This window comes from Moschus berezovskii, chromosome 13 (assembly GCF_049115385.1).
Source record: "Moschus berezovskii isolate FMDL1 chromosome 13, NW_MosBer_1.0, whole genome shotgun sequence".
Lineage (NCBI taxonomy): Eukaryota > Metazoa > Chordata > Mammalia > Artiodactyla > Moschidae > Moschus > Moschus berezovskii.
Genome location: NC_142472.1, coordinates 20,366,119 through 20,378,998, shown reverse-complemented (window position 1 = coordinate 20,378,998; position 12,880 = coordinate 20,366,119). Strand labels below are relative to the sequence as shown.

General features: G+C 37.8%; 1 protein-coding gene across 1 annotated transcript in view; it reads left to right on the top strand.

Moving 5' to 3' along the window:
- GPC5 (glypican 5) overlaps positions 1-12,880 on the top strand; it is a 955,909-nt gene that overhangs the window by 358,402 nt on the left and 584,627 nt on the right. The window contains exon 4 of the mRNA XM_088842817.1: positions 4,118-4,251. Within this exon, the coding sequence (XP_088698943.1) occupies positions 4,118-4,251 (134 nt within the window). The remainder of the gene's footprint in view (positions 1-4,117; positions 4,252-12,880) is intronic.

Sequence of the window (12,880 nt, the reverse complement as noted above, 5' to 3'; positions counted from 1 at the left end):
AAAATCAGGGATACCAAGGGAATATTTCATTCAAAGTTGGGCAGACTAAAGGACAGAAATGGTATGGACCTAACAGAAAGAGAAGATATAAAGAAGAGGTGGCAAGAATACACAGAAGATCTATACAAAAAAGATCTTCATGACCCAAATAATCATGATAGTATGATCACTCACTTAGAGCCAGACATCCTGGAATGTGAAGTCAAGTGGGTCTTAGGAAGCATCACTATGAACAAATCTAGAGGAGGTGATAGAATTCCAGTTGAGCTCTTTCAAATCCTAAATGATGATGCTGTGAAAGTACTGCACTAAATATGTCAGCAAATTTGGAAAACTCAGCAGTAGCCACAGGACTGGAAAAGGTCAGTTTTAATTCTAATTCCAAAGAAAGGCAATGCCAAAGAATGCACAAACTACCACACAATTGCACTCATTTCACATGCTAGCAAAGTAATGCTCAAAATTATTCAAGCCAGGCTTCAAAGATGTGTGAACCATGAACTTTCAGATATTCAAGCTGGTTTTAGAAAAGGCAGAGGAACCAGAGATCAAATTGCCAACATCTGCTGGATCATCGAAAAAGCAAAAGAGTTCCAGAAAAATATCTATTTCTGCTTCATTGACTATGCCAAAGCCTTTGACTGTGTGGATCACAATACACTGTGGAAAATTCTGAAAGAGATGGGAATACCATAAAACCTGACCTGCTGGTTGAGAAACCTGTATGCAGGTAAGGAAGCAACAGTTAGAACTGGACATGGAACAGCAGACTGGTTCCAAATAGGAAAAGGAGTACGTCAAGTCTGTATATTGTCATCCTGCTTATTTAACTTATATGCAGAGTACCTCATGGGAAACGCTGGGCTGGATGAATCACAAACTGGAATCAAGATTGCTGGGAGAAATATCAGTAACCTCAGATGTGTAGATGACATCACCCTTATGGCAGAAACAGAAGAACTAAAGAGCCTCTTGATGAAAGTGAAAGAGGAGAGTGAAAAATCTGGCTTAAAGCTCAACATTCAGAAAACTAAGATCATGGCATCCGATCCCATCACTTCATGGCAAATAGATGGAGAAACAGTGGAAACAGTGTGAGACTTTATTTGGGGGGGGGCTCCAAAATCACTGCAGATGGTGACACTGCAGCCATTAAATTAAAAGATTCTTATTCCTTGGGAGGAAAGTTATGACCAACCTAGATAGCATATTAAAAAGCAGAGTCATTACTTTGCAGACAAAGGTCCATCTTGTCAAAGCTATGTTTTTCCTGTGGTCATGTATGGATGTGAGAGTTGGACTATAAAGAAAGCTGAGCGCCAACAAATTGATGGTTTTGAACTGTGGTGTTGGAGAAGACTCTTGAGAGTCCCTTGGACTGCAAGGAGATCCACTCAGTCCATCCTAAAGGAAATCAGTTCTGGGTGTTATTGGAAGGACTGATGCTGAAGCTGAAACTCCAATACTTTGGCCACCTGATGTGAAGAAGTGACTCATTTGAAAAAACCCTGATGCTGGGAAATTTGAAAACAGGAGGAGAAGGGAACGACAGAGCATGAGATGGTTGGATGGCATCACTGACTCAATGGACGTGAGTTTGAGTAAACTCCAGGAGTTGGTGATGGACAGGGAGGCCTGGTGTGCTGCAGTCCATAGGGTCAGAAAGAGTTGCACATGACTGAGTGACTGAACTGAACTGATATATTTCAGGTTTTTGGTTACCATGATGTTTGTGTATGTATATTTATTTATGTATATTTCATATAATATTTGTTTTACATTTTCAGTTTCTTTGTTGAAATTCTCTCTGTGTTCCTCTAGTCCTCTCCAGAGTTTGGTGACCTTTTTTAGGAATGTAACTTCAAACATTCTATTAAGTAAATTACTTGTCTCCATTTTATGAGAGGTTTTTGTTGTTGTTGTTCTGGGGTTTTATCTTGTGCTTTCATTTGGAACATATTTCTCTGTCTTCTCATTTTGTTTGGCTTTTTTTGTTTGTCTCTATAATTTAGGTGAAATAATTACCTCTCCTGCTCTTGAAGGTAAGGTCTTGTCTGGGAGTGTCCCTATGATGACCATGTGTGCCCAGTGGCTTTGACAGGAGGACCGGAGCCAAAACAAGCATAGGCAAGGGCTTTTTTCAGGGTTTTCTGAAGTTTTTGCATTGGCAGGTTGGGCTGGAGCCTGTTAAGGCAAGGACTTGTTCTAAGGTACATGTGCATTTTGATGTATGGGAGGATTTTTTTCTTTCCTTCTAAATTGTCAGCTCTTTTAGTTAAAATTAAATTTCTAATCTTTTATCTCCTACAACATCTAATACATGTTCTTTGCACATATTGAAACAAAATAATTATGGTTTAAATAAATGCTACTGCTGCTGCTAAGTCACTTCAGTCGTGTCCGACTCTGTGCGACCCCATAGACAGAAGCCCACCAGGCTCCCCCGTCCCTGGGATTCTCCAGGCAAGAAAACTGGAGTGGGTTGCCATTTCCTTCTCCAATGTGTGAAAGTGAAAAGTGAAAGTGAAGTCGTTCAGTCATGTCTGACTTGTAGCGACTCCATGGTTTGCAGCCTACCAGGCTCCTCCGTCCATGGGATTTTCTAGGCAAGAGTACTGGAGTGGCTTGCCGTTAAATAAATGAGGTGATGTATAAGTGCTTTAATGCTCATTAATGGAAATTTTTTTAAATTTACACTTTTAGGGAACTTGAGAATATTTATTCTAAGTTCTTCATATTACATATAAGAGAAATCAAGTTCTATAAAGGTCTGTCACTGTTATCAAGATCTCAGCAGTTAAGAAGGATATATTAGGACAAAAACCAAAGTCTCTTGATTCAGAGGCAATGCTTTTATGTATTTTTAACTATGCCACTATGCCTTTTTGAATGTACGAGGTATCTTGTGAATCTTTTTTGATGCTTTACATGATAATGTGTCCAATTAATTACTTAATTTTCAGTGATAATTTCATAAGTTATATGAAGACCTTTGTTAGATAAGTAATATTAAAAATTAAAAGTCAGCTTGCTAGCATTTAAAGCTATTACACTTCTTTATTTTCCAGTATAAATGCTTTACACTCATCGTGTGAGGACTGTCATTATTCTGCATCCTAAGATGAAATTAACAAGTATATAAATCAACTCTATTGTACTGTAAATGGACAAAGTAAATCAATATTAAAACATCTGTTATGAGCAATGATTTGTAGAATTTCACTTTATTTTTTGTTGCTGTTTTGGCTGATGCTGGAAAAGACTGAAGGCAGGAAGAGAAGGGGACGACAGAGGATGAGATGGTTGGATGTCATCACCAATTCAACAGACATGAGTTTGAGCAAGCCCCAGGAGATGGTGAAGGACAGGGAAGACTGGCGTGCTGCAGTCCATGGGGTTGCAAAGAGTCAGACATGACTGAATGACTGAACAACAAAGAGTCAGCTTAATTTTTTCAGTTTCTTTTACTTTATGTTCACTGTAAAAATAAATGCAGTTCACAGAAAAAAAATAAAATAAAATTTTCAGTTCTATAAATAATTTTTTAAAAGAAACCATGAATAACTCCCTTGAATGCAAACTAGAATGAGGAAGAAGATATACAACTATTACAAAATGAAATCTCATATAAGCATATTTACTGCCCTTTCTAAGAATGATTTTAAGAAGAAAACTACCCTTGGAACTCACATAGAATTGGACCACATGTTCAATAGCGAATTACTTTATTAAGAAACTTAGTACAGGTATGTAATTAGTCAATGATATGGATAGAAACCATAAATAATACCTACTTTGGTTAAATAGTTTTCTTTATGCTAGCAGACTAGTTTATTAATGCAGTTCTCTGATTTTGCATGTATGTTTTTATTCATGTATTTTGCATTTGCATACATTCAAACTGTATATGTGTATAGCATTGATTTATTATGATTGCCATTTTATATAGATAATTTGATTACCTCTACTTTAAAAATTAGCAAACTTTGTAAGTCTTAAAGGTTAATACCATGGTGTAAGTAACAACATGTCTTTGCTTTAAACCCTAGCAAGCATTACATTTTCAGAAAGACTGGAGCATGGTTTCTAACTGTCTTTAATATTTTCTATTTAAAAGGTAAATAAGATTTGTGGCCGTCCAGTCAGAACACCCACACAAAGCCCCCGTTGTTCTTTTGATGGAAGCAAAGAGAAGCATGGAATGAAGATCTCTATAAGAAACGGTGAAGAGACACTTGCCAACAGAAGAAAGTAAGACATTTGTTTTACAACCAGAAAGAGAAAGAAAGTAAGCCATTAATTTTACAACAGAATAGAATGTTTTCAATTAAGTAGAACAAAATACATTAATGAAGAAACAAAAGATCAACATTAATTACCTTTAAAATTCAGTGCTTCCTCCTATTCTGTTAACCAGGAAGATAGGTTCAACTCAGAAGATCAAAATACCTAAGATGAGGGATATTTTTTTTATAGTTCAATGTGGTCTGTCTTACACACATATGATCATGGTGCACTTCAAATGTGGCCAGGGTGCAGTGTTAGTACAGCAATCTCTAACAGTCATCTTGCTTAATTGAAACTATGCCCATTGAATAGTAACTCCTTATTTCCCCCTCCTTCTGGTAGACAATATTGAGTTATATACTTCAGAATTTATAAAGAAGGCAGATCTCATGGTAGGTAAGTGAGCTTACCACTAACGAAAAAAAAAAAAATGTGGCTAGTGTGACTGAGGGTTGAATTTTTAATGTTACATAATTTCAATTAATTTTAAAGTTTTACATGTAACTAATGACTACTATATTGGACAGAAGGCAAGACAAAGAGTGTTCATATAAATGATGTGATAAATATTACTGAATGTTAGGTATCTGTTAAAAGAAAATAATGTCAATACCTTTTATCTTGAATGCTAAAAATTGTTATCTGTTGACTCAAAATTATAAGCATTGATTTAGTGGCTTGTTTCTGTAACTCACATTTCTATACTGTGCCCATCATTATTTCACTTGTTAAATTAAAGCCGTCATTAGTATCCTTTTGGTTAATTGGTGATTAAACTAAAAACTGTTTAATACTGGAGGGAACATTTGTTTTGGTATTCAATTGACCAGTACAATGGCAAATACTGGTTTCTCAGTAGTTTTTAATTGAACTGAAATTCAGAATTATGTATTTGTTTATTAATTCAAACAATTATTTCTAACAATGCCTTTTGGAGAATTCAGTATTTTACATAGATTTACTCTCAATAGTGTAAAATCGGTTTCTTTTCTTTTGGGATAGTGCTCTTACTTGCCTCATCCTCTTCTCAGTTGGGTTATAAGTGAGGGATAAAGAACTGAGCTATTTCTGGCTATGTGCTGCAGTAGCAATACAGTTAGCACAATGTTTGCATGTAAAGTAGCTGTGATTTTTTTGGGGGGGTAATTTATTTTTTTCAGTTTAAGCGTTTATAGTGATCAGTAGTCATTTCTTGCATTTGAGAAATCGGTATGCGTTGGTTGGGCTTCCAGTGCTCAGTAGTAAAGAACCCACCTGCCAAGCAGGAGACACGGGTTCTATCCCTGGGTTGAGAATAACCCCTGGAGAGGGAAATGACAACCCACTCCAGTATTCTTACCTGGGAAATCCCATGGACAGAGGAGTTTGGTGGGCTACAATCCATGGGATTGCAAAGAGTTGAACACTACTTAGCAGCTAAACCACCAGCACCACATGCTTTAGCTATGGTGGTTCTTATAGTAAAACCCACACAAGGAAGATCTTAAGTTCCTAAAGGTTATGGCAGTTTCACCACCAAAATGACCTTGATACTGGAAAACCAAGACAAAACCCAATACATAACATGGTTTATTCCCTTGCAAACTAAGACCATGCAGGTGAAATGTTACAAAATGACTCAAGAGCAGTGAGGGGGCTTATCTAAATGGAAAGTTTTGTAAGAATCTATCCTGGTCATAGAGTCGACCTCTATGTCACCAGTCTTGCAAACTCTCTATCCCTATGCTCTTGACTGGTCAGTCACCATTAGCCTTTTCCTGTGAATAAGCATAAGCTTATCATAGGTTAATTTCTTGAACAACCAGAGGTCCTGCACTTGAGCCTACTTAGCATTTGATTTTTACACATTTTTTATTGCCACTCCTGAATGGAACTTAATTGCTGGGATAGTATATTTCTGCTTGAGGCCTATATACTGTGCAGATTTATCCATAAACAGGGGCTTCCCATTGTATCTTGCCAATGGGAGATACATAGGAGAAGTGGGTTTGATCCCTGGGTTGGGAAGATCCCTTGGAGGAGTGTGTGGAAACCAACTCCAGTAGTCTTACCTGGAGAATCCTGTGGACAGAGGAGCCTGGCGGGCTATAGTTCATTGGGTTTCAAGGAGTCCGACACAACTGCAGTGACTTAGCAGAGAGAAGCATCCATTAACTAGACCTGAATTTTATTTATCCTTTCTTATCGTAAGGTAGACTTTTTAAACCAAACAATGCAGAAGGCTGCAAATAAGAAAAGAGTTTATTTTGCTCTTGGGAATTGCAATTCCAGAGACACAGATTCAGATGAAACTGTTGAAGGTGGGCAAAGAGTCAGGGGCTTATAAAGACAAAAGCCACCAAGATTGTTAAAGTTGTCTGGAAATAATTATGATTGATTCTGATGAAAGAAAGGAAATAGTTATCCTTAAGGGCTATTTCAGAATTCAATTCTATTTTATTTTAGGGTTCAATAAGTCTGTCAGGAGTTATTTGGGGTAAGGATGAGATGAGTATCATTGGGCAGATATTTTGGGTGCCTGTATTAAGACAATATGTGGTCAAAGGTCAGATTCCATTCCATGTATGCTGAAATATGCATACATCACACTTCCTCAGCAGACTCTTGGCTCCATTTTAAAAAGCTTTCTTGGAAATACCATTTTGATTTTCCTTTCACAACCTGAATTTTATTTACCTTTCATCAACTGATCTTTCCCCATGAGGTCATAAATTTTAATTGAAGTAGATGGGGCAGCATAGGAATAGGTGCTTATTGAGTCTGGGCTACCTTCCAGGCATCTTGTGCTTTTTCCATCTGCTTGAGCTTAATTTCCAGTAGATCACTTCCCCTTGATGTTATATTGCTTCAGCACAAGCCTGATCTTATAGCCTGGCGGGTCAGATAGCATTTAGCTCCTCATGAGCATCTTAGGTTGCAGAGTCACTTGCTGGCTTATGGTCAAATGTGCAGTTTTTGTGAGTCCAGTTGTAAACCAACCAGTTGACCGACATACTGAGTGACAGATCTGCCAACTGACCAGTTAATCAACTAACCAAAATTAGTGCTCAATAAAAGAAAAAATGTCTTTACTCCAAAACTCTTGTTGTCTATACTTTGATTTTTCTAATGGGGCTTTCAGGAGTCTCTGCAGAACATGTTTATTTGCCACGAGTACTTCAGTTACCATTGAATAGATGAACTAGGTTGTCTGGATCGAATGTCTGAGCAGCTTGGTGATATTTTATAGATGTGTTATAGCAGCATGCTATGTTGTAATATCTGTGTACTATGTTTTCTCTAACATGGAAAGGGGTCCAAAAATTTCTGTGCTTCTTCCCGTGCTCTAGGTTATCTGTTCAGAGATTGGCCTTTTAAATTAGAAGAATATCCCAATTAGATTTAGACTGCTAGACATTTAGAAACCCTGCTGAATTGTCAAGCACTCAAAATGTCAATATTTTCCCCATCAGAGTCATTCACTTGTCTACTAAGTTATCTAGGATAATGTGATCAATATTTGATTATCAGCTTGGCGTCCTGTAGGATGTCTGGATGATTGTGGCTCTTGTCTGTCATGGAGTGGGAGAATTGCCTTGAGGTCTAACAGTGACTGTTCTTGCCAGCTGAAAGTGAAATGTCTCTAATTATCCTTACTAATTGGTAAGGAGAGAAGAGCATTTGTCAAATCATTAGCTGGATAGCAGGTGGCAGGACATGTTTTGATTTGCTCTAGCAGACAACACATGCAAAGGAGTATGTAACTGAAGTCACTGTCTGACTCTGGTTATGATAATCCAAACTTTCTCCATGGCCACTCCATGTGCACAGACTAGCCAAGCAAGCGAAGTTAGTGGTGAGGTGTTAGGATCGCCATTATTACACTTTTCCTGGCTTCATGACCCTAAACTGAGCAATTCCCTAAGCATATTGTGATAGTGTGATATAAGGTAAGAAATATATATTTGTTCTTTGACACCATTTGTGACATAGAACTACTAAAATGCTTGGATCTTCCTAAGTGATAAAAGCAGAATGGTGTTTTTTGTTATCTTAATGAGGTGACTTTTGGACCCCACCTGAACTGTGGAGTTGGAGAAGACTCTTGAGAGTCCCTTGTACTGCAAGGAGATCCAACCAGACCATTCTAAAGGAGATCAATCCTGGGTGTTCATTGGAAGGACTGATGCTAAAGCTGAAGCTGCAATACTTTGGCCACCTCATGCGACGAGTTGACTCACTGGAAAAGACTCTGATGCTGGGAAAGGTTGGGGGTGGGAGGAGAAGGGGACGACAGAGAATGAGATGGCTGGATGGCATCACCGACTCTGTGGACATGAGTTTGAGTGAACTCCGGGAGTTGGTGATGAACAGGGAGGCCTGGCGTGCTGTGATTCATGGGGTTGCAAAGAGTTGGACACGACTGAGCTACTGAACTGAACTGAAGTATAAGGGCTGGTTATCTGGAAAGTTAACATGTGATTAGAAGGTTGGAACTTTTAAAACACAAAGCTTGCTCTCTTTCTCTTTTTTATTTTTTTGGCTGAGTAGCATGTGGGATTTGAGTCCCTGACCAAGGATAGAACCCACATCCTCTGCAGTGGAAGTACAGAATCTTAGCCACTGGACGAGCAGGGAAATTGCTGAAGGTTCAAACTTTTAGTCTCACTTTCCAGCCTCTGGTGAGGTGGAAGGAGTCACAGGGTTCACTCAATTGCCAGTGTCCAATGAGTTAATCAATCACAGCTGTGTAATGAGGCCTCTGTAAAACCCCAAAGATGCTTTGGAGAGCATCCTGGCTGGTGAACACCTGGAACTGCTGAGTGAGTGGCCTGCCAGGAGAGTGAAAAGAAGCTGTATGTTCCATCCTCCAGTACCTTGCCCTGTGTAGCTCTTCCATCTGTCTGTTCCGGAGCCATATCCTTTTATAATAAACTGTTGATCTAGTAAGTAAAACATTTCTTGGAGTTCAGTGAGCTGCTCTAGAAAATTAATCCAATCTAAGAGGGGAGGAAGTCACGGAACCTGTGATTTATAGCCAGTTGGTCAGAAGTACAGGTGACAATCTGGACTTGAGACTGCCATCTGATGTGTGTGTGTATGTGTGTGTGATGGTAGGGGGCACCGTCTTGTAGGAATGAACTATTAACTTGTGGAATCTGATGCCATTTCTGAGTGTCAGAATTGAGGTGGATTTTCAGACACCCTGCTGCTGTGGAAAAATCACTTTTGCTTGTGTGGAGTCCCCTACTTCCTCTCTACCAATTGGTATTCTCTCTTATACCAATTCTCTACTGGAATTGGTATCAGAATCAGTACAGATATGATAGTCCTTTGTTTTACTGTTTCTGAACAAGAGGTAGTTTTAGGGACTTCGGTTTGCCCCTTGCTCCATGAGTTGAGGAACCAGTATGGGGGCTGTGTGTCTTCTAAAACATATTCTGTGGTGTGAAATAGACAAACTTCTGTGGACTAACTTGGCCCAATGTGAGCCTAAAATTTAAACTCCCTTGGACCTCTGTAAGCCCCAGTAAGATGGAGAGAGTAGAATGGCATTCTGGGTCTTTAGGATTATAGTTAACTGAGAGCTGGTATGGATTCCTGGGAAGCAAAAAGGCCACAGGTCCCTTAAGGGAAGACATGAAGGAAGATTTATGCTATTTAAAGGTTGGACTTGTGCAGGGATCTTCACAGGAGAACCCAGCCTTACTATTACTATAGTGAAGGTATGTGGATGCTGAGATGAGGGTAAGGATAGCCAGTTTTATGTTAAATAAAGTGACAGTTTTTAAATTTTTAATTTCCAAGGTTTTTTTTTTTTCTTCTTCTTTTTTTGTTATTTCACATCCCACTCTTATTTCATGGGTTAGCTAGTTTCTTATTGCTCATATGTTAACAAATAAAGTTTAATTATATAAGTAATACAAACTAATATAGTTTTAAATTTTTAATCATTTCCTACAATTCTGTTTTTCCATCTTCTCTGAATTTCCTTTTTTTCTGTTTGTTCAATTTCCTACAAGATTCCTTTAAAATTTTAATTTATCCATTTGTAGGAGTTTCTTTTTATGTTCTGTATATTGTTTATTAGTTTTAAACTGTGAAAACATGTTCCATCTAAGATGATATTTCAGTTAAATGTTAAAAAAATGAGTTTATGGGTAATTTAGTCTAAAGTGATCTTTGTTAAAAATTCTTAAGTTTATAAAATATGTTTTCTTGTATAAAAATGTCTTTCCTGCATCAACTGAAAAATATATATTCTGTCTTTCATACTAGCACTATAGTTTTCTTTCTCACATTAATATATGCAGAGACTACATCTTTATAAATGCCATGATGTAAAGTTCCAACGTAAGTTTTCAATTCTGAGGCAGATTTCAAAGGATGCTCTAAAACAATCTATCATTTTCCTTTTACGCTAATTTTTTAAAAAGATTCATACTCATTCAAAGTTCCCAAAGATAGATACACTGACCTGTTTTAAGCTCTCTCTGAATTTGCTGTTTCCTTTTTTATTTTCTATTTTTGCTTTTGTTCTTAAAGATTTTGTTAGTTTTGTGAGCTCTCTTATTTACTCTCTTACAAACTTTTCTTAGATGTTTGTGGAATTTATTTTTTCAAATATATATTCTAATCTTGAGTTTTGATGAAAGTTATATTGAATACAAAGATTGATTCAGTCAAAGATATGTTTATAATGCTGTATATGGCTACTTTTTTTGTACTCCATTTCTAATGGTCAGTTTGTTCATGGGTCTGGGTTGTCTCTGTGGGTCATTATATGGTGCCCTGGTACAGCCATTCTGGCAAGAGGCTTGCTGTACCTGGTAAAACTCATATACACTAGAGTCCACCTTCTTAGGAGGTATCCCTGGGAAACTTGCTTATATCTGATATAGTTTGTAAAATACAGCAGTGTCTTTGACACTGTCTTACCATGTAAATGAAAATAAACACTCTTTTATTTACTAAAACTTTAAAACTCTTTTTATGTATAAAGAAGTCATGCTGCTATTGCTGCTAAGTCACCTTAGTTGTGTCTGATTCTTTGCGATCCCATGGACTATAGCCCACCAGGCTCCTCTGTCCTTGGAAATCTACAGGCAAGAATACTGGGGCAGTTGCCATGCCCTCATCCAGGGGATCTTCCCAACCCAGGGACTGAAGCCGTGTTTCCTGTGACTCCTGCACTGCAGGCATATTCTTAACTGCTGAGCCACAAGAGAAGCCTGGATAAGTCATAGTCTTTTAAAATTACATTGCTATAATTTAGATTTAGTTTCTTTATTGACATATCTTGTAATAAAATTCTGTTGTTTAAAATTATGGTAGATTTATGGCACAGGACTTAAAACATGTATATTTTGAGGTCTTTGTGGCAGAGTAAGAGTTTAATTTATATATTTTCCATTATTCAAACAATTCTTTTGAGGTTATATTTATATAACCATTTTTGACATAACTAATTTAATCTCTTTTAGGTGAGGTAGCCAACAGTATTTACTAAACAATGATTAAGGTTTTGTTTTTTAAGTGGGATGTTTTGGCCAAGGCTTGACGCCCTGTGAGATCTTGACCCCATGGCTCTCCAGCCTCCTACAAGCAAGTTCTCAGCATCCTCTGCCCCCAGGTGACAGACTGCCATCAGGCCTCAGGTTTGCAGATTGGCCCTTGTGCCCTTGGGCTTCCCAGCAGTGCTAGTTATAAGGAATCTGAGTGCCAGTGCAGGAGATGTAGGAGCCGTGGGTTCAATCACCTGTGAGTGATTGAGTGGGGAAGATCCCATGGAGAAGGGCATGGCAACCCACTCCAGTATTGCCATGGACAGAGGAGCCTGGCTGGCTACAGTCCATGGGGTTGCACAGAGTTGGCCATGACTGAGGTGACAGCACATTTAGTGTATGGTGTCAAAAACCAACTCTGTACTGCATTAAGAAAAAAAGGCAGAAAGATGAGTTTATTACAAGAATTGCATCCTGCAAAACTGGAAACTCAAGGCTATGGGAGCAGTGAGTTCTGAGTTGCTAACAGATTAGAGGATTTTATGGATAAATATGGAGATTATTTGTTTTTTTCAGCTAATTGGTTGCCTACTGGTTTTCTTTCTTATTTGGATTAGGGTAACTGAATTAGGGGAGCAGGAAGTTCAGAGATGGCATAAAAAGACGTGGTGTTTGGGGGATTGGCTGGTGTCCTCTGCCAATTCATGAAAAGAGCTGTCCATTCCTGTAAGGTTAGGTTAAGTTTCCTTTTTACATCTGCATTGACCATCTCTGTTTTGTTCTTGACATAAATGACTCAATGTTAGGTTGGTTCTACAGCGTTTTACAGTGACATGTAATATACTGGAGTAATAGTTGTTTAAGGCTACCATCTTTTTATCTATTTTCCCTTTACACTGTGTTTTTCTTTATTCCTTCTTTCTTTCCTTCTTCTTTTTTTTTTTTGTAAACATGTACCTTCTTGTCTTGGTTATTTTCTCTCTTTAAAAATTCATTTATTTTTAAATGGAGGATAATTGTTTTACAATATCGTGTTGGTTTATCTTGTTTTCTTTTGAGTTTAGCTGGTATTTATTATTTTTTGTCTTCATAGTTTTTTAGATTTGTGT